Here is a 22,575-nt window from a genome sequence, read left to right on the forward strand (position 1 = left end):
GTATTTTTGTGACAAGACCCTCCATTGGGTATGAACAATTTTGACCCTTGACCTTTGAGTTTGACCTACTTTTGAAAAATGTTAACATTGACCATAACTTTTGATAAATTAATGCTAGGGCTCTTATATTTCACAAGTGTATTCATTGTGACGAGACCTTCCCTTGGGTACCAACAATTTGACCCTTTGACCTTGACATTTTAGTTTGACTTACTTTTGAAAACTTTAGTTTTGAAAAGTTGGTTCTAGGATTTTCATATTTCACTTGTGTATTCATTGTGACAAGACCTTCCCTTGAGTACCAACATTTTTTAGCCCTTAACCTTGACCTTGGAGTTTGACTTACTTTGAAAAACTTTAACCTTGGCTATAACTTTTGAAGTATGGTACTAGAGTCTATATTTCACATGTTATTTCTTGTGACAAGACCTTCCCTTGGGTACCAACAGTTTTGACCTTTTTTCTTTGACCTTGGAGTTTGACCTACTTTTGAAAAGTGTAAACTTGGCCATAACTTTGAATGCTTTCATATTTCACTTGTGTATTCCTTTTGATAAGACTTTCCCTTAGGCACCATTAATTTTGTCCTTTTGACCTTGGAGTTTGACTTACTTTTGAAAAACTTTAACATTGGCCATAACTTTTGAACATATATTGCAAGGGCTTTCATATTTCACAGGTGTATTCCTTATGACCTTTCTTTGGATACCAACATTTTTGATTTCTTGACCTTAAGCTCGACCTTGGAGTTTGACTTGCATTTGAAAAATTATAACCTTCACCATGAGCTGCCATATGGGGGCATCAGTGTTTCACAAACACATCTTGTTTGCTTGAATTAACTTTGCTAAAATAAATATTTTCTGCATCTTCAAATAAGTAATATGTGTAAAATGTGAAAATATGTGTAAAATGAAGGTATATTTAGAATTTATGAGAAACAGGTAATGAAATTACTACACACAGTGCACTACTGAACTTCACTCTAATATTTGCAAATATAACATTTTTTTCACATTTTCTCGAACTCAGAAAAAATACAATAAAATTAAATAAAATAATGAAGAGCTAATAGCGATTTTTCCATGTTGAAATCATATTTCAGAAGAAATGTTTTAAAGATCCCTGAAATAAAATCTTGGTGTAGCATTCCTCCTTAAAAATATGTTTAAAAAAAATGGCAATAGTTAAAGAGAGCAATACATATTATCATATGGCAGCATCATGCATTGTATAGCCAATGTCCATGTCAATGTATTTTTATTGAAGTTGTAATATATGGTTTTAGTTTTTTATTAACTCACCTTAGCCGAAGACTCAGGTGAGCTTTTCTGATCGAAGAGCTTCCGTCTATCGTCTTTTGTGTGTTGTCTGTAATTTTTTCACATTTTTGACTTCTTCTCAAGAGCCACACTTGCCTCAAAGCATCCTTGGGTGAAGGGAATTTATGTCTGTTCAGATGAAGGGCCATGCCCTCTTTCAAGGGGAGATTATTAAGAATTAGTGAAATTTAATGGCATTTTTAGCTCACCTGAGCCGAAGGCTCAAGTGAGCTTTTCTGATCACATTTTGTCCGTCGTCCGTCCGTCTGTCCGTCTGTCTGTCCGTCTGTCTGTCCGTCCGTCTGTAAACTTTTCACATTTTTGACTTCTTCTCAAGAACCACAGGGCCAATTTTGACCAAACTTGGTACAAAGCATCCTTGGGTGAAGGGGAATTTAAATTGTTAAAATGAAGGGCCAAGTCCCCTCACAAGGGGAGATAATCAAGAGAAGACAAAAATAGGGTGGGGTCATTAAAAAATCTTCTTCTCAAGAACCACAGGGCCAGTAAAGCTGAAACTTATATGGAAGCATCCTGGGGTAGTGTAGATTCTAAATTGTTAAAATCATGACCCCCGGGGGTAGGGCGGGGCCACAATAGGGAATCCAAGTTTTACATTGACATATAGAGGAATAAATCTTTAAAAATCTTCTTCTCAAGAACCACTGGGCCAGAAAAGCTGAAACTTATATGGAAGCATCCTGGGATAGTGTAGATTCTAAATTGTTAAAATCATGACCCCAGGGGGTAGGGCGGGGCCACAATAGGGAATCCAAGTTTTACATTGAAATATATAGGAAAAATCTTTAAAAATCTTCTTCTCAAGAACCACTGGGCCAGAAAAGTTGAAATTTATGTGGAAGCATCCTTGGGTAGTGTAGATTCTAAATTGTTAAAATCATGACCCCCGGGGGTAGGGCGGGGCCACAATAGGGAATCCAAGTTTTACATTGAAATATATAGGAAAAATCTTTAAAAATATTCTTCTCAAGAACCACTGGGCCAGAAAAGCTGAAACTTATATGGAAGCATCCTGGGATAGTGTAGATTCTAAATTGTTAAAATCATGACCCCAGGGGGTAGGGCGGGGCCACAATAGGGAATCCAAGTTTTACATTGAAATATAAAGGAAAAATCTTTAAAAATCTTCTTCTCAAGAACCACTGGGCCAGAAAAGTTGAAATTTATGTGGAAGCATCCTTGGGTAGTGTAGATTCTAAATTGTTAAAATCATGACCCCCGGGGGTAGGGCGGGGCCACAATAGGGAATCCAAGTTTTACATTGAAATATATAGGAAAAATCTTTAAAAATCTTCTTCTCAAGAACCACTGGGCCAGAAAAGCTGAAACGTATGTGGAAGCATCCTTTGGTAGTGTAGATTCTAAATTGTTCAAACAGGACCCCCCGGGGTAGGGAGGGGCCACAATAGATATTACAAGGGGGGGGGAAATCTGGTAAAGAACAGCATGCCAAAGTTACTCAGGTGAGCGATGTGGCCCATGGGCCTCTTGTTTAAACATCTTCTTCTCAATAACCACTGGGCCAGAAAGACTTACATGGAAGCTTCATTACAAAGAATAGATTAAATTTGTTCAAATCATGACCCTTTGGGCTAGGGCCTGACCTCAACAGGCAATTAAAATTTATCATAGGAATGTATAGGAAAAAATCTTTAAAAATCTTTTTTCAAGGACAGCAAAGTCGTAAATACCCATATTTATATGGAAGCAACCTCAAGTAGTGTAGATTCAAGTTTGTTCAAATCTTGACTCCTTTGGATAGGATGGTGCCCCATTAGATGATCAAAGTTTTACAGTGGTGCATGTATATATAGAAAAAAATCATTTGACAATCACAGTATTACACAGGAATATACAGGAAAAAATGTTTAAAAATCTTCCTCTCAAGAATAGCAAAACCATAATTGGTCATATTTATATTGAAACATCCTTAGGTAGTGTAGATTCAAGTTTGTTCAAATCATGACCCAAAAGGGGTGGGATGGGGCCACTATGGGTTATCAAAGTTTTACATAGGAATATATAGGAAGAATCTTTAATAATCTTCTTCTCAAGAACAGCAAAGCCATGATTAGCCATATTAATATGGTAGCATCCTCAGGTAGTGTATATTCAAAATTGTTCAAATCTTGACCCCTTGGGGTAGGGTGGGCCACAATAGGAGATCAAACTTCTACATAGGAGAATATATAGGAGAAAATCAGTAAAAATCTATTAAAGCAATGATTAGCAATGATTAATATGGAAGCATCTTCAGTTAGTTTAGATTCAAGTTTGTTCAAATCATGATCCCCTTCCCTGCCCTGCTGGGGTAGGGTGGAACCACTTAAATATTTAAATATTTAAACTTTTCAACACTGATTGAGAACTGATTTCTGTTCTTCTTTAACCAAAGTGCTTAGGCCAGGGATCATGAAACTTCTTAAGCTGAAGTCAAAATCTTTATGTTCTAGATGTTCTAGATTTGCAATTTGAAATCATGTTGTCTGTACAGTGTGTACCTCATCAATTACATTGTATTGTTCAGATACTGCCCTCTATTTATTTTGATAAAGAATTGATTAATCAAGTAACTGCTATGTGCCTCATTCCATATACAATATGTCCTTGCAGTTATTGTTAAGTCTACTGGTCTCAGACTACAAAACCTTATGTGTCTGCAGTGTCTGTGTGTCTTATGTGTCTGTGTCTGTACAAGTGTAGAAAACATCAAGGTACATTTAAATGTAATTCTGTAAATGTGAAACTAAAAAGAAAAGAAATGCAGTGCTTTTCTCTTATACTATTTACATACTAGTTGAGCTATAGTCTTATCATAAACACCTAGCTGAAGCTGGGAATTCTGTGTATGAGGACTCTTTTATACACTCCTTTTTTGGTTAGCTTTTTACTTTTTTTAGTGCACAGTTAGCGTTTTACTTTTTTTAGTGCACGGTTAGCGTTTTACTTTTTTAGTGCACTTGCTAATCATGTACTGATTGGCGGAATAATAAATCTGCATTAAGCTTTTAAGAATTTACAGACAATAATGCCAAGAATATTAAATGGCATTAATTATGGTACTACATGTTCTATTTTAGATTTATTTTAAGGTCCATTGCAAGGTTCTAATTGGCGACTAATTTAGTCGCCATGGCGCCTAAAATTTTTGATTGGCGCCTAAAATTTTCCATAAGTCGATAAATTGGTGACCATTTTAAATTGTCTTGGCAATCGTCAAATTTCGGAAATTTTCACAATTTTAACAATTTTTCTGAAAAAGCGAAAAGAAATTTAGAAGAACAGGAAATTATTTTTAGCAATAGACATGTCATGTTTTCTTAGGCACGTCATGGGGCCCTATATTCCATTAACTTTTAAAGTTGGCGCCTTAAAAATATTGCCTGGCGACTAAAAATTTGCAATGGCGACTAAATTTTTTTGATAAGGCGCCAGCTGGTGCCTAAATTTAAGAGGCCACTTAGAGGCCTGCATTGTCCTCTCCCCCTTTCCAACAAGTAGGAAAAGGAATTTTTTTAAGAATTCTTTCCATAGAAGTAAACAGAGTATATTATATAACCTTAAAATACAATTTTGTAATTGCCTTCAGTATGAAAAAATTTGCTTTCTTTATTGTATATGGCATTAATTTACAGTGCATCTTTGTTAATAGCACACACATTCTGTACAATGTTTAGAATTATTTTGGCATGCTAATTCAGGTATTAACTTTAGGAATATATGTATTTCTTTTTAACTTGTAATCTTTTAAATTAAAGTCGATTTTATTACAGCAAAACTGTGTTTTACATTCAAAACTGTGTTATTAGTGAACTCTTTTGGAGTTTCCTCCTCATCTTGAGTTTAACATATCTGTAATAAAGATTTGAGATTTTTATGTTCCTAAAACAAAAATATTTGGTCTGTTGATCCGCAATTCTAATATTGATTTCACTACTGTAACAAAGCTATTGTATGATGAACAAAGGCCTTATATTTGTTAAACATCAAAGTTTCTTATATGCCGAAGGTCAGGCTCATAGTACATAATTTGTCATTGCTGGGAATATCATGTTTCTCTTTCATTTTTTTAGCTCACCTGAGCTGAAAGCTCAAGTGAGCTTTTCTGATCACATTTTTGTCTGTCGTCCATCTGTCCGTCCGTCTGTAAACTTTTCCCATTTTCGACTTCTTCTCCAGAACCACTGGGCCAATTTCAACCAAACTTGCCACAAAGTATCCTTGAGTGTGAATTCAAGTTTGTTCCAATAAAGGGTCACACACCCTCTTTCAAGGGGAGATAATTAAGAATGAGTGAAAATTTGGTGGTATCTTTTAAAAATCTTCTTCTCAAGAACCACTGGGCCAAAAAAGTTGAAACATATGAAACCTTCTTTACATAGTGTAGATTTAAATTTATACAAATCATGACCCCCGGGGGTAGGGTGGGGCCACAATGGAGGATCAAAGTTTTACATAGGAATATGTAGGAAAAATCTTATCAAGAACAGCAAAGCCATGATTAGTCAAATTTAATATGAAAACATCCTCAGGTAGTGAAGATTCAATTTTGTTCAAATCATGACCCCCAGGGGTAGGGTAGGGATCAAAGTTTTACATAGGAATATATAGGGAAAAATCTTCAAAAATCTTCTTAAGAACAGCAAAGCAATGATGAGTCATATTGATATGGAAGCATACTCAGGTAGTGTAGATTCAAGTTTGTTCAAATCATGACCCCTGGGGATTGGGCCACAATGGGGGATCAAAGTTTTACATAGGAATATACAGGAAAAAAATCTCTTTTCAAGAACAGCAAAGCCATGATTAGTCATATTGATATGGAAGCATCCTCAAGTATTGTAGATTGAAGTTTGTTCAAATCTTGACTCTGGGGGGTAGGGTTGGGCCTCAATGGGGGATCAAAGTTTTACATAGATTCTTGTAAGAAAAAATCTTCTCAAGAACAGCAAAGCCATGGTTAGTCATATTGATATGGAAGCATCCTCAGATAGTTTAGATTCAGATTTGTTCAAATCATGACCCCTTGGAGATAGGGGGTAGGGGATCACAATAGGGATAAAAGTTGTACATAGGAATATATAATAGATAAAAATCTGCTGCTGAAGAACAGCAGGGCCGTATTGACTCAGGTGAGTGTTGTGGCCCATGGACCTCTTGTTTTTAAGGATGATAGTCCATTAATTCATGAAACTTTATTGAATATTGAGCTGGTGAATATACATGTATGAGACTATAAAGTGACCTCTCCAGAGACTTCTGTTTTGACATATAGCGGTGCTTCCTGTCATGTAAATAATAGCCTGGGTATATATTTTATTTATTTTTAATTTTTTTATACTATAAAAAATTTCTTTAAATTAAGCTTTAGAATATTTTTTGTGCTTAATATTTTAATTAAACAAGCACACAGTTATCTTTTTCATTGAAAATTTATACATATATAATCATTACATTCCACAGATATTTCTTAAGTTTCTAGTCATTGGCAGGAAGAATTTGTGTGCCATGTCAAATGTGTAGATTTTAATCTCTCTGTTGCATATACTGTATGATATACTCAGCAAACCCATTATGCTATTAGCAATCTGTACAGCAAAAGTGTCACATTTTGTTGAGAAGGTCAAGGTAAATACATATTCAGTGCTATGTCACAGTAAGTACAATTCATGTTTTTAAGAATAATTAACAGCAGCAATACATAGATGAAGAATCGGAAAGATTGTTATTTTACCTGAAACTGTGTATTAAATAAAGTTCTTAGAATGAAAGTTTAGTTTCTGTTATGTTTGAAGGTTTGGAATGACCTAAAATTGTTGATGGTAGCAATTACATTAAATATTCCAAGGTTTCTGATTTTTAGCTCACCTGAGCCAAAGGCTCAAGTGAGCTTTTCTGATCAAAATTTGTCCGTTGTCTGTCGTCGTTGTCGTTGTTGTTGTAAACTTTTCACATTTTCATCTTCTTCTCAAGAACCACTGGGCCAATTTCAACCAAACTTGCCACAAAGTATCATTGGGTAAAGGGGATTCAAGTTTTTTTCAAATGAAGGGCCACGCCTTCTTCCATAGGAATATATAGGAAAAATCTTTAAAAATCTTCTTCTCAAGAACAGCAAAGCCATGATTGGTCATATTTATGTGGTAGCATCCTCAGATAGTGTAGATTCAAGTTTGTACAAATCATGACCCCTGGGGGTCGGGTGGGGCCACAATGGGCGATCAAAGTTTTACATAGGAATATATTGGAATAATCTTTAAAAATCTTCTTCTCAAGAACAGCAAAGCCATGATTGGTCATATTTATATGGTAGCATCCTCAGATAGTGTAGATTCAAGTTTGTTCAAATCATGACCCCTGGGGGTCGGGTGGGGCCACAATGGGCGATCAAAGTTTTACATAGGAATAAATAGGAAAAATCTTTAAAAATCTTCTACTCAAGAACAGCAAAGCCATGATTGGTCATATTTACATGGAAGCATTCTCAGGTAGTGTAGATTCAAGTTTGTTCAAATCATGACCTCCGGGGGTCGGGTGGGGCCACAATGGGCGATCAAAGTTTTACATAGGAATATAAAGGAAAAATCTTTAAAAAATCTTCTACTCAAGAACAGCAAAGCCATGATTGGTCATATTTATATGGTAGCATCCTCAGATAGTGTGGATTCAAGTTTGTTCAAATCATGACCCCCGGGGGTTGGGTGGGGCCACAATGGGCGATCAAATTTATACATAGGAATATATAGGAAAAATCTTCTTCTCAAGAACAGCAAAGCCATGATTAGTCATATTTACATGGAAGCATCCTCAGGTAGTGTATATTCAAATTTGTTCAAATTATGACCCCCGGGGGTCGGGTGGGGCCACAATGGGCGATCAAAGTTTTACATAGGAATATATAAGAATAATCTTTAAAAATCTTCTTCTCAAGAACAGCAAAGCCATGATTGGTCATATTTATATGGTAGCATCCTCAGATAGTGTAGATTCAAGTTTGTTCAAATCATGACCCCCCCCCCCCCCCCAAAAAAAAACCCCCACTTTTTTATTTAAACTTTTCAACCTTTCAAGACTGAACTGATTTCTGCTTTTTCCTAGCCATAGTGCTCAGGTGAGCGATGTGGCCCCTGGGCCTCTTGTTAATTGGTTTCAATTGCTGTACATATGCAAATTTGCAGGAAACAAAGTTTAGTTTAGAGTAATTTTTTGTTCCTTCAAAATAGCTGCATGATGTTTCATCTATGATCAAGTTTCAATCTAGGGGAAACAAAATATTAGAGTATACATGTACGTGTATTTTGATTTTCAGTTTCATAATTTGTTTACTCCCTTAGAAATTAGAGATTTGGAATTTTAAAACATGTATATTTATTTTCAGGGATACGCTTGGTTCTTATAGTATTTTTGAATCTATTAGATATCAACTCAACTTTGCAGATATTTGTCAACGTCCCAGAGATGTATTCACATCATTCTGCAAAATGTTAAGGGTATTAGTCTATTTTGATATTGAACTGCTATTAAACTGATACCAGTCCAACATTAAAATTATTGGCCTGCTTAATGTCACATCTATTTGAAGTCAATTTCCAGGGTATTTATAACCCAAGGTGAATGCACATGAGTTGTTTATGGCATATATTTCAAGCAGGAAGAGGGTAAATGAATGATGAATTTTTAAATTACAACAATTTCTTAGTAAAATTTCCATTTCATGTCAAGATGAATGACTTTTTAACTTTTTCTTCAGGATACACACTATAATTACTGCATACAGAATTCAACATTTAAATGTTAGTTCCAAACCATTTTTAATGCAATAGCATTTGCTGGTGTGACACAGATGTATGTTGTGGCTCATATGCTTCGACTCATTATATTAGCCTGATTATTACTTCTGATTAAGACATTGATGTGGTATTTATTGACTGCGGACATACACTTTGTCTTTTAACAGTTTTTGAAATTGACACTGGTGGTTTGTCAGGCAGAGGGACAATCCAACACAAGTTATATTAATGAAATAAGAAGATAATGAATAGCAATCAAGCTCAAGGTCCATTGAAACAATACAAATTTGGAGCAAAGCAAACGTGGACCTCTAAAAACATCAGACCCTGGGGCCATAAAACTTAGTCAAGCTCAGTTTTGATCTCAGTCTCACTTTTCCACTATAAATTCCTTCGGTAAAATTGAGATTGAGATCAAAAGTGAGCTCTTCTAAGTTTTATGGCCCCAGATCCTGAAGGGGGATCAGGCGCCATAGAAGAGCAAACCCCCCCACCCCCACCGCATGCTCCCTGCCATGATCAGGCAAACTAAAAAATCAATCCATAGACAATCCAGTCTGAAAATAATGGCCTAACAATTTATATGAAAAGGGTCAGTCAACAATTAACTTAATGATAGATTGCACTTTGCTGATAAGGTCATTGTATCAACCATAGAATTTGCAAAATGTTGACTTTAAACAAGACTGTTGATATTCTTGTTTCATCAACTTATTTGTCAATAGTTTGCCTCATTTTAGAAATTGCTCGTATGTAGAGCATGCTCTTGCATATCAAATCAACTGGGAGACATAAACTCCATATGCAGGTGATAATGGTTAATTAAGGGAAGTTGATAATAGAAAAGTTGGAAGTAATCACATATTTCTTTGTCCTCCAGTTGATTAACTGACATCTTAATATGCCAACAAAAACAAATTAGCAAAACAAAACCAAAAAAATCACACTTTTTAATTAAATGATAAAATCTATACAAAATATTTTTTGTGTATATAGATACATGATTCAACAAGAGATGTTTATGAAACACTTATGCCCCCCCCCCCCCACAAATAATTGAATTTTTCTAAGTCCAAGAGACATAACTCTGTCAAAAATTGCTCGATAGAACTTGATCTAGATATTCATATGATACATCTGTAAAACAAAATTTCATTTCATTATGTCCAACCTCTGTGAAGAAAATGAACGGAAACTGCAAATAATTGGAATTTTTCAAAGTCTAAGGCGCATAATTCTGTCAAAAATTGCTTGATCGTACCCAAAACAAAACTTGACCTAGATATTCATATGATAAATCTGTAAATTAAATTTCATTTCAGTATAAGCAACCTCTGCAAAGAAAATGAACGGAAACTGCAAATAATTGGAATTTTTCTAAGTCCAAGGGGCATAACTCTGTCAATAATTGCTTGATTGTACCCAAAACAGAACTTGACCTAGATATTCTTATGATAAATCTCCATACAAAATTTCATTTCAATATGAGCAACCTCTGCGAAGAAAATGAACGGAAACTGTTGGTGGACCGACAGACAGACAGACTGACCAACAGACAGCAGCAAAGCAATATGCCCTCCCTTCTTCGAAGGGGGGCATAAAAATCATTATTATCATATTATTTCAAATGACTATTAGAACAGTATTGCACAAGTACATATAAATAAAGCAAGCAAAGAACAAGTCATGAAATCAACAACATGTGAATAAAAAATTCTTCTCCTCAAATGTCAGAATCTCTTAAACATTTTATCTTGCCAGTTCATAAGCGGGGGTAAGATAATTTTTTGGCACCAGACCAAATTTTCCATTGAGTTCTGCCACCCACCAGCTTTTGTCATCAAACTTTCGGCTAATGATGTACAGTTTATCACCACGTTTGAAGGCCAGTTCATTATTGCGATCAGCCCTGCAGTCATATTTACCCAAGAACATGTTTTCGTAATCCTGATCAGGTGGAATCTGGGGCTCGGCGTTTTTCTCGGGCTTGGTCTCTATTGGCACTTCTGGAGGAGGAATACTTGGTGCTGGAATGCTTGGAAGAGGCTTGTGTGTGGATGGTGGTGGGGTAGGAGGAACAGCAGGGAGAGGCTTCTTGGATCCAGGTATTTCAGGTAAGGATCTAGAAGGAGTGGGGGGTGGTGGTGTGGGGGGTGGTGGCTGTTGACCTGTCATACAATCATCATATTCCTCTTGAACATCATCTGGGTTGACAGTATCATCATAAATCTCGTCACAGGTGGGCTCGTCTGGGGGAGGTGGGCGGGGAATGGAGGGGGGGCCTTTGTTGACAGGTTTGGGGGGAGGTTCTGGCTCTTCAAGTGTGTCATCATACAGTTCCTCTGGAGCTGCATTGTCTGCATTGTCCACATCTTCATAAACCTCTCCTGGTTCATCATCATCTGTTAGTAATTAATAAAATTAACAGAAGATTGTATTATATGAATGGAATTCTTAAAAAAAATTAATCCACTGAATTCAATTTGACAAAACAATTGTCTTACAATATTTGTTATGCAAATGTTTTTTTAATCACTTTAGGTTGTTTTTTGTTTACTGACAATAAAAGGTTATATAATTATCATATTAGTTTTTCGGGTAGCCATTTGTTGTAAACTTCTAAAACCTGGAGTAATGCTTTAACTTCAGATGAACTCTGTATCTTACTTAGTATGTTATCCTTGGAGGAAGCACTGAGAGCTCCTTTCATTATGGCAACCTTCCAGTCTTCATAGTCTTCCTTAGACTGAGCAACAAACTAATAAAAAAAAGAAGCATTTAATTAATCAAGCATGAATCTCAGAAACAGTCACAGAAATTTTTTAAGTGCATTTAAATCAAACCAGAAGTCTCTGATGAGACTGCAGCTCTACTGGTTTGTACTTATAATAAGAGAAAAGCAGCTGAGCACATGGACTTGAAACTTAGTAGCAATGGCAACACCAATGAATAAGAGGTTAAGTTCACTTGTGAACCAAATTTCATTAAATTCAAACCAAAAACATTGGAGAAGTAAAAGTTTTAACAAATTCCAACATTATCTTATTTTTACTAAATATTGCAAGTTGCAAAATTTTTCATCTAAATCAAAACCCAATTAACAGAACTACTGTAGATTCCTTAATATACATGAGGAATAAATTATCGCTTAATTTCAGGAGAAGCATCACTCCTATTCACTTGGGATATAAAATTACTCACTTTTATTTTCATGGCACTTAAATCCATGTAAAATCTCTTGATCATCTGCCCAATCACAAATTGTTGTTCTCAGGATTTGAAGTGTATGAGACATTTCCCAATATTAAATACAGGTACTCGCATTAAAATAAGGAATCTACAGTATGTATCTTAGAGTAGTCTACTTGTGTACTAAATTATATATCAAAATTAGACCAAAACTGTAGGAAGAGTAGCTTTTTGAAAGAATTTCACAGAAATTTCAATTATTAGTAATCATGGCAACACCGTTCATTGAAATCAAAAACTGAATCAGATATACAGAATTTTGTATCATAGTATAAACTTTAACATACAAAGTCTTACTGAAATCCAAACCAAAACTTGTAGGAGGAGTAGCATTTTGAAAGAATTTCACAGAAATTTCTATTTTTAATTATCATGGTAACACTATTCATCAAAATCAAAAACTGATATACAGAATTATGTATCTTAGTATAGTCTTCTTCAGTACCTAGACTTTATTGAAATAGGACCAAAACTGTACTGGGAGTAGCACTTTGAAGAGTGATTTACAGACAGACAAACAGCTTGTTAGACAGATGAATGACAGATGCCTTACTAATGAATAAGCTCTTTTCCAGTAAAGCTAATGAAAATGTACAAATATATCTGGGATTAAAATCAAAACTTTTACCTGGTACGTTCTTTTTGCAGGACAGACTAGTTGAAATCCCAGCTCCCGTCGAGCAGTGTCCTTTTTATCCACGACATCAGGAGCATCCTCCACAGTATATCCATTCAAGTAAAATGCTCCGTGCTGTTTACGTTCCTTGGCAGATTCATAATAATAGAAAATGTTGTTCTTGATGGCACACCATCGCTTCTGTAGTTTTGGACCACTAAATAACAGTTTTCCTGGTCATAGAGAATGATCACGTTAAAAACAAAACAATGTATCATAGCCATGTTCAGATTTGATGTAAGAAAGATGAAGCAGTTTACCTTTCTTTTGTTTTTTCTCCAGGAATCCACATTTGAATGTGTCTGTTAGCTCCTGAGCAGGAATAGCTGGGATATCTGGAATAACAAAACCATAGTCAAAGACTAAATACACCAAAACCAAGTCAATAGACCAACTTAAGATTCAAAAATAAAAAAAGCTCAGTCTGACATTTTATATTTTTTAAGTCACCTTAAGTCAGACAACAGGGAAAACAGCTGTCACACTATTCAAATCATATAACTCACAACGTATCTTTCTAAAGGCAACATCATGTACATTTGGCAAATACAGTAATTACAGGCTAGGAAATATGGTTCATAGCAGCATAAAACATGACTGATAGTTTTATACCCTGATTTATCAGCAGTGGTCAGGACTTAGTTGCCACATATGATTTCTCCTGCTTCATAAATGTCTAACATAGGATAATACTCACTTCTTCAGTAAAAAATAAACTCTCCTGAACTTTTTTTTTTTTTGGGGGGGGGGGGGGGGGGGGGCTAAATACATGCATCTTCATGCAAGCACTAGTGATTCCTTCCATTATAAGTCTGAAGTGCACTAATTTAAAACTTCTCCATCCACAATCAAAGTCACAAAGCATGCATTCTTACTGGCATCTCCATACTGGTCATCATCATCAGCATTTGAACTACCTCCTGTCCTTGTTGATTCATCAGTAAAACTTAGGTCACCTGTAAATACAAACATGTTAGTTAAATGTACATAAATTTCTAGTGGCCGTCTCTGTTTTGAAAGGGAATTGAAAAAAAAATTAATAATTTTGCAGTACAACATTGATGCAAATCTGCTGCTGCATGGATTCATATCATGCATTAAAATATATCTATATTTAACAGTGCAACTGATTTGAAGTTAAATTGTTGCTTAATGTCTCACCAAGAATATTTCCTTGATATAGATAAATTCTTTGCAATTAATAAAACTTTTTTAAGAAAGCCACACTTTTTTTTAATTATCTGAAATATTATGAGTTTTGAGAAATAATGATTGCCTAACTCTGAGTAGAACTGTACCAGTGGACCTCTAGTTACAATGTGAGACATATGCACTAGAAACAGCTTTCAGATTTTTCTGAAATGATGCCAATTCAATTTTCTAACAGAAGGTAGAGATATGGAACAGTATTTGAATTAAGTCATAACTGAAGGTAAAAATTTTATAATACATGTAGAAACAAATTGACTTTTAATTATAAAGTTATCTCCACTCCTCCTTAAAGAATGTGAGAAAACTCAACATGTCACAATCTATTCTCTCCCAATGACCTTAAATTTATTTTAATTAAGATCCATAAACTATAACCCATACAAAGGAAAAAAAAACATGCAGTGTAATCATATACTTAAAGTATAAATGTTATGCCCCATGTTAAGAAGATAAACACATATTTAAAACGTGCAAACTTTGAATAAGTATCATAATGGCATTAAAAAAAATATTACCAATTGTATAAACTTAATATATAATTTTATAAAGCAATTCATTCAAATTGAAGAACTGGATAACAGTTTGCATAGGGTAATGAGCCCTCTTCCAACCATATAAAATTTATGACCCCTGGGTGCAGCTAGATTAAGGCTTCAGAGTGGGAATACATTAGGCCTATAGAAATTAAAAAAAAAAAACTTCTTGACTCCTTTCTATTAAATTAATACCCAATTACTCAGGCCTTTTATTTCAATGTTCCTCAATTTCTTTAATAAAAAATAAGCCAAGCATTGTAAGACTTAATTCCTTTAAAATTAAAATAGGAAAAATAAGTAACCCATGTCCTTCAGCTTCACAGCTTACCCAAGAAAGACAATCTGTACATCCATCGTTTTCTTAAGGTGCCATGAACAGCAGTATCTTTAGATATTACACATCATGTTTAATTAAACTTATATCAGTAATATCAACATTTAGGTTTAATCTAAAAAGAAATTAATATTTTCTTGTTGCCACTATTGAAATGAAAATAAAAACATCAACACTTTTCCCAGTCTATTATTTTATTAAAATTGGCATAGAAATTAATCTATCATTCCTGGAAAAATAAAATGTTACACATTTTACAATACTGCAAATGTAGTAAAATTTAGACATGTGTTAATATGCAATTGAACTTGCACACTAGTTTTACAAATACATGCACAAGTCACTCAAGTCATACACACACACAAATAAATAAATAATAATAATAAAAATTAAATATTATATTATCATATATTCCATCATTTAATGGAAAATAATACATGAAAATGATTTTACTACATTGCACCACTTTTTATGAATTTCGTTATCAACTTCAATGAACACATTCATGTTTAACAACAATGTTAAATATATATGCAAAAATATCACAGAATTGCTGCATATTCTATCACAGTCGGAAGGTTTTAAAGAAATATTTAAATACATCTCGTCAAAAGATTTTACACTTTTTAATACTTCTTTTCTTCTTGACTTGTAAAGCCGCTCGTGTGGCAGTCTCGAACACTTTTCGAACACCTTCCTGTGTTTTCGCGGAACACTCGATAAACGCAAAAGCGCGAATTTGTTCCGCAATAGCCTGTCCTTCCTGAGCTTTCACTGGCTCCTTCTTCTCCTGCTCCAGTTCTTTAATCACTTCCGGGTCAGTTCGGGTGTCTTTTTTATTTCCTACCAGAACGATGGGTACGTTGGGACAGAAATGCTTGACCTCGGGGGTCCACTTCTCCCTGATATTGACCAGACTGTCGGGGTTGTCTATAGAGTAACACATAAGAATAACGTCAGTGTCGGGATAAGATAATGGGCGGAGTCTGTCGTAGTCCTCCTGACCTGCCGTGTCCCACAGGGCCAGTTCTACTTGTTTATTATCAACTTCAATGTCCGCAACATAAGTCTCAAACACTGTAGGAATGTACACATCGGGGAACTGGTCTCGACTGAACACCATCAATAAACACGTTTTCCCCGTAGATCCATCCCCAACTATCACCAATTTCTTCCTGACTTCCGCCATTCCAACTTCAGAGAATTCTTTCTTGGGTCGCATACAACACAAAGACATCTGCTGTTTGTTTATGCAATTGCTAACCGCTGTTAGGCTGTGTTTTTTATATACCTGTGTTGCCCTGTTCTATATTTAGTATTCCAAATTTAAATGCCCCGTGATTGGCTGGTTATTTCGGAACCTTACAGGTGTGTTGATTGTGTGTATATATTGTACCTATCTATTTCGAGTTCACCTATTAATTTACAGTAAGTACTTCTACGCGGTGATATAAAAATTACAAGTAAGCTAGGGTTTTATCAAATGCAAGATGCATTTCTAATATTCTATCCCGAAAATACAGAAATAATTTAATTTTTATCAATTGAAATAGAATACACGTGTGTTGATTTTTAATAATAAATACATTTTTAAAAGTTATACTTTCCTACCATTATTTTGTATTTTGCTGAGTGAAATTTTTACCTCTTGTGCTTATTAGAGACCAATAGTACTTATACACGCACGTAAAAGGTTCACTACACTGATATCTAGCTCTCTCTCTCCTTATAAAATAACTCCATTTATTCTCTTCGTATGTAGTATATCCCTTTCTATAGCTTTATATGTGTATACATCATAAAGTACATCATATGTACATCATAAAGTGCAAACCAGTATAAACATCTCGTACTTTGTAGAAATAAGCATTTTATTTCACTCCTCAAAGTCATCAAGACATACACTTATCTTACAAACAAAAGCATACAATTTTAAACGCCTAATACAACTTACGATACACAACATCTGTAAGTGCCACTTTGTCTTATTTTTTTTTAAATAGTTACATGTAAGTTAAAATTGTGTGCACGATATAATGCGCTTGAAAAATAAGCTTATGAATGAAAGTTACCCCGAAAGTCAAACTGGGGAAAAATTCAAACCAAATCTGTAATTAAAGTTGCACAATTTTTTTTAATGAAGTGAATATTGTGTTGTGTGTGAAAGGTTTACCTGCTTTTGTGTCTTCAGTTGGTTTCTCCGGGGCTAACTGGGTGAATTCCTCCCGCAGTCTCCCAATCTTGTCAAGGATTGTCTGTTTGTGGTCCTTGGAGGACTTTGATAAGGCTTCTTTCTTTATAGTTTCTACCAGAAACTTTTCCACATCTGTAATCAAGAAATCATATCTGATTTTAATATTATTGAGAGGGGGGGGGGGTTCAGTTTAATTTTTAATAATTTAAATGCAGTAGTTATCATGCTATACAAAGATGGTAATGAGAGAGAGAGAGAGAGAGAGAGGCTTGTTTCACTTTCAATGATTCAATTGCAGTAACTAACAGTTATCATTCGAATTCAATTCAAAAGTACACGGCACAAAAGTCTTAATTATTTGAACGTACCTGACTGATAAATATTAGGTACAGTATTGTTATGAGTTATTGGTCAGGGCTGTGGGGAATCAGAAATGGGGGAGGGGGTCGGACCTGATTTGACTTGAATTTCAGATGACTTTTTTTCGTCATCAACCTTAAAGCATTGTTTGAAATAAAACAAAATTATATTTTTATGTCTCCGTGAATGAAATGTAGTTATGCATACAACTTTCAAAATGACTGCTATTGTCATGGAAACAGAGGTAGGTGAGTTCGGGGTGATATATGCTCTTGCTTTCAACTATAAAGCTTTGTCTTTGTGTATTTTATTAAAATTATATATATATATATATATATATATATATATATATATATATATATATATATATATATATATATATATATAAGTAACACCCCTTTAAAAAAACCAAAAAAATATTTTGCAACAAAATATTTGCACCATTAATCTGTTTGAAGTACTGTTTCTAGATCGTTTTCTTAAGTATTAAGAAAAAGCTTCAAAATGCACCAGAACTGACAGAAATGGTATTGCTCTTTTATTTTATAAAACATCTGGTTTAGGGAAGGAGTAGTCCTTCTATACTCTCCCTCGTATAGCCTTTTCTGAAACCTGAGAAAAGCCCCGAACGCCTCGGCACAATGTGTCCATGGGTAGGGTGTAAACTGGTTAACCGTGTAAACTCGGGATGAGTATCGACTTGTGTATTAAGATACGAACTGATATGTATCACTTCTCATTTTCGTTCTATAAAAGTTTTTTTTTTAAAATATCTTTTCAAAAGTTTTCATGCAATATTGACAGGAATAAATGTATTCTTCAATCTACAAATAAAATCTTTAGCCTATAAGGAAAAAATATACAAAATTCTATTTCTCAAGAAAATAATACATGTATTACATTTTGTAAAGCAGTTAAATAGCGTATTTTTTTTTAAGTGTATGAAAAAAACTGTATTCCAGATTACCGACTTCAAGTAAAACGCATCACGATATATCGGTAAATCATTACACCCCTTTACGGACAGATGATACAAAACCAAGAAAATAACAACTTTAGTCATGTTCACATAAGTAAAATGATAAAAAAGTTTAACGGCATGGATAATCTGATTTTAATTTTACATTCCAAATTTCACAATAATGTCCTATAAATGATTAAAAAAAAAAACCCTGGGAATGTAAAGATTATAAGGAAGATAGCAGAAAGAACATCAGAGAAAGTTTACAATTTCTCAATATTTTCGAAATTTGATATTTGCATCATTTACCACTAAAGTAGGTCCAAAAATATACACCAATCCAGGCATCCATTTTTTTGGGGGGGGGGGGGTTGTATCATCAGTCCTTTTTAATTAAATCACGAGGGTTTGAAAGGAGAACGCGTAGAGAATTTGGAATGGACAGATTGACTGATACTTTTTAATACGAAATACAAAAATATGACAATACTATAATGATAATATGAAAAATATTAAAATAACTATGGTAACCCATTTTAATAATTGACACCAACATCGTGCGCGAAGTCGTTACGATTGTGTCATTTTTGGTCATGGAATATCTGTTCGGTTCCTATAGGCCTACGAAAGTTAAATATACTTTATATGCTTGCTTTCCAAAATCTATAGATATATTGTTTCTTCTCAGACACAATGAATCATGATGATATTATGAGGTATATATTCTTTTAGGAAAGTACACATTAAAAACGGGTCAATTAAGCCCGTGTGAACACATGTAATGTCATTTATAAATAAACAAAATCGTATTTCTCGTACCTAAAAAAAAGAGAAGATTTTTAATGTACAAGAAATACAATTTTTTTAATTTGCAAATTTCAGCGATTTTCAATTTTTATTACAATCAGCATAATTAGATAGACATAGAAAAAACACACAATACACAAAAATACACCATCCTGAAACCGAGCCCCTATATGAAGCCTTTTACCCGAGGATGACCCAATAAAGCCGTAGTAACTTATTTCCAACGGGGTTATCATTAGTTGCCACGAAATTTTCATATTATATGAAATGTATTTTAACAAATATTTGATACAATTATTGCTGTTTTTAGGCCAATAATATACAATTATTGCTGGTTTTTGAGGTGGGCGAGGTGAATATTGTACTTCGAAGGTGGCTAAATCATCGTATTGACCGAAAAAACAGCAATAATTGTTTTATTATATGATTCAATGATTGTAATAAATGACACACACTCATTAAGTAAGCCATGCCATCTTACTTGTTCACATCTACTGAAGTACTAGCCGAACATAATGAGAGAAACGGGGTTAAAAACAACCAGTTGTATTATTTTGGAATTTTTAATTCTAGTTTAGGTCCAATGTAGAAAAAAATGTCAGGAATATATAGAGGATTGATTTTGGAAAAGGGATATTAAAAGGGAAAAATGACAACTTACCTGAAAACAAATCTTTGACTAGCCCCCCCCTCTCCCCCGCAAAAAAAAGGGAAAAGAATTCTCCCAACTCAAAATTTTATTTGGTGGTATGTAAAGATCCATAAAAGAGTGAAGGGGGATTTCATTGATTTTTTTTTATCCTTAAAATCTAAATTAAAACTTTACATTCTCAAAAGGTAGGGAGAGGGGCAGGCCTTCTGCAGTCCCCCCCCCCCCCAACCCTCATCCAAGATTCCATCTACCTTAAGTTAATGTTATGTTCATATGAGTGGAAGTCAGGTGCGAGTGAAATAACTTTCCAAAACTATTTGCATCGATTTGGAATTTCCCTATCTATTTTTGGTCCAATGTAGAATAAATAATTCCTTATATTGACCTGGAAGGTCATGTGCAGGTCAATATAACATAGTATTTTTCTAACATTGTTGGATCTCAGCCAATCAGAAAGATGGGAATTATTCAATTATGAATCATATAATAAAATGATTTAGACACCTGAGGAGTACAATATTCACCGAGCCCGAAGGCCGAGGTGAATACTGTACTTCGAAGGTGGCTAAATCATCATATTGACCGAAATAACAACAATAATTGTTTTATTATATGATTCAAAGATTAGATGATAAAACACATTAAACAGTCCATTCCAACTTACTTGCTTACAATGCCATTTAGCTGTAGTACAGTCCTAGCCAAAGGGGGTTAAAATACACATAACCAGATGTATTAATTTTGAATTTTAAAATCTATTTTAGATGTGATGTAAAAGAAAATAAATGTCATACAGGTTTAAAGGATCAAATTTAAAAAATAAAAAGAGGGGGTGGGGGTAGGTCAGCATTATAAGGGAAATAAAAAACATTTTTACCTAAAAAAAAAAAATATAGTCAACTAGTCCCCTCAAAAGAGGATAATTCTCCAACCTCCAAATTTTATTTGGGGGATGTCAAGGTCAATTAATAGGGAGACCAGCCTTTCAATGAACATTTTATACTAAATTAAAAGTAAAAATTTCAATAAAAAGTATGGCGAAGGGCGCAGACCACGGCACCTCTCACTACCACTCTCGATTCTATGTGCCTGAATGTTATGGTCACCTGAGTAGAAGTCGGATGCAAGTGAAATAACTTTCCAGTACTATTTGTATCAATATGGAATTTCCAAATCTATTTTTAGTCCAATGTAGAAAAAAATAAATCCTTATATTCACCTGGAAGGTCACGTGCAGGTGAATATAACGTGGTATTTTTTCTACAATGTTGGATGTCAGCCAATCAGAGAGATAGGATTAATTCAATCATATTATAATAATTTTCATTACTGAATGAAGTTATCCCCACTCGCCTGTATTAATCGAATTCAATGCAGACAATATAGCCTTTTGATTTTACTCTCGAAAATCCTCGATAATCTAAACAATTTTTACCACGTGCAATCGTTACATGTAAAACTTAACTCAGTTATTTCGTTGTGGAATAAATCACATTGCTTACCATTTATAAATTCCTTAAATGTTTCGTAAATGGCTGTCATTTTGCTAAAGGAAAGTGCTAAAATTCATACCAGTAACCAGGAAGAAACTGACTTTCTCTACTTCCTTGTTTACATTTTTTTTTCGTAATTGGGGATCTCGAACCCGACGAAAACAGAAATCGTTCCGGTATTCATGCTTTGGCAATATCCATATGTTATTGTTTTTGTTTAACCAGTGAAATATACTGAAATAATCGACTTTATAAAAAATAAAACATAAAAATAAGTTCAATTAAAATATTTTATTTAATATTTTTAATGCATAATGTTGAAAAAAATACATCCCCTCTCAGACTCTTAAACAGGTCATCAAGTCTGCAAAGCATTTTTTATGTATTAAAATCATATCAATGAGCTAATGCAAAATGCTCAAACTTTTATTGTAACAAATCAACAATCTTTCATAAAAATGAACATCTGCTTAATGTATTAAAACTTTAAACAAAATCATGTACATGTATTTTAAATTTTTAGAGGCAGAATTCTGTTGAAAATGGTATGATAATCTTTTATTATTACATTGCTTTATTTAGAAGGGATCCATAGGTGAAAAAAGATTTTCAACATCAATATAAATTATAAAACTCCTTACTTAATGTGTCTGTACGTGTCTATTAGAATGTATTTAATTTTTGATTTCTTAAAATCATAATATACATCAATTTAGCAAGATTTATTCCAACTGATTTCGATTTAAAAAAAAAAATTAAATGCCTTTTTCATATAAAAATATCTGGATAACAGTCAGTGGATCCTAAAAATTTATTAGCATATACAGTACTTCACCAAAACCTGAATTTTTACACTACTATTTGTTAAGGACAAATGATACAAACAAATTTTTATCAAAAATCTTGAAAATAACAACTAAAGTCATGTACTTTATATAAGTAAATTGAATAAGTTTAACCGCATATAT

General features: G+C 34.0%; 3 protein-coding genes across 3 annotated transcripts in view; all 3 read right to left on the bottom strand.

Moving 5' to 3' along the window:
* The window catches only part of LOC133172291 (uncharacterized), a 116,259-nt gene that overhangs the window by 44,870 nt on the left and 48,814 nt on the right, over positions 1-22,575 (bottom strand). The gene's annotated exons all lie outside the window — the stretch shown is intronic.
* On the bottom strand, positions 10,063-21,735 carry LOC133172434 (src kinase-associated phosphoprotein 2-like). Its single transcript, XM_061307316.1, has 7 exons — positions 21,617-21,735; positions 17,314-17,466; positions 13,934-14,014; positions 13,319-13,393; positions 13,011-13,231; positions 11,801-11,891; positions 10,063-11,535 (listed from the first exon to the last, which is right to left on the bottom strand). Exons 1-7 carry the CDS (start codon positions 21,654-21,656, stop codon positions 10,883-10,885), a joined length of 1,314 nt encoding a protein of 437 aa, XP_061163300.1. The 5' UTR covers positions 21,657-21,735; the 3' UTR covers positions 10,063-10,882.
* On the bottom strand, positions 15,497-16,548 carry LOC133172435 (ras-like GTP-binding protein rhoA). The gene has a single exon (XM_061307317.1). The coding sequence runs from the start codon at positions 16,375-16,377 to the stop codon at positions 15,748-15,750; it is 630 nt and encodes a 209-aa protein (XP_061163301.1). The 5' UTR covers positions 16,378-16,548; the 3' UTR covers positions 15,497-15,747.

The sequence above is a fragment of the Saccostrea echinata genome, unplaced genomic scaffold, assembly GCF_033153115.1.
Source record: "Saccostrea echinata isolate AGI-Se365-2 ecotype Australia unplaced genomic scaffold, CSIRO_AGI_Sech_v1 ptg000054l, whole genome shotgun sequence".
In the NCBI taxonomy this organism is placed as follows: Eukaryota; Metazoa; Mollusca; class Bivalvia; order Ostreida; family Ostreidae; genus Saccostrea; species Saccostrea echinata.

Excerpts from the sequence above, each read along its gene's own strand:
- LOC133172435 (XM_061307317.1), bottom strand. The coding sequence starts at position 16,377 with ATGTCTTTGTGTTGTATGCGACCCAAGAAAGAATTCTCTGAAGTTGGA.
- LOC133172434 (XM_061307316.1), bottom strand. The coding sequence starts at position 21,656 with ATGACAGCCATTTACGAAACATTTAAGGAATTTATAAATG. Across the intron at positions 13,394-13,933 it reads TGACCAGTATGGAGATGCCA|ATATCCCAGCTATTCCTGCT; the intron begins GTAAGAATGCAT and ends TTGTTATTCCAG. Across the intron at positions 11,892-13,010 it reads CTGCAAAAAGAACGTACCAG|TTTGTTGCTCAGTCTAAGGA; the intron begins GTAAAAGTTTTG and ends TTTTTTTATTAG.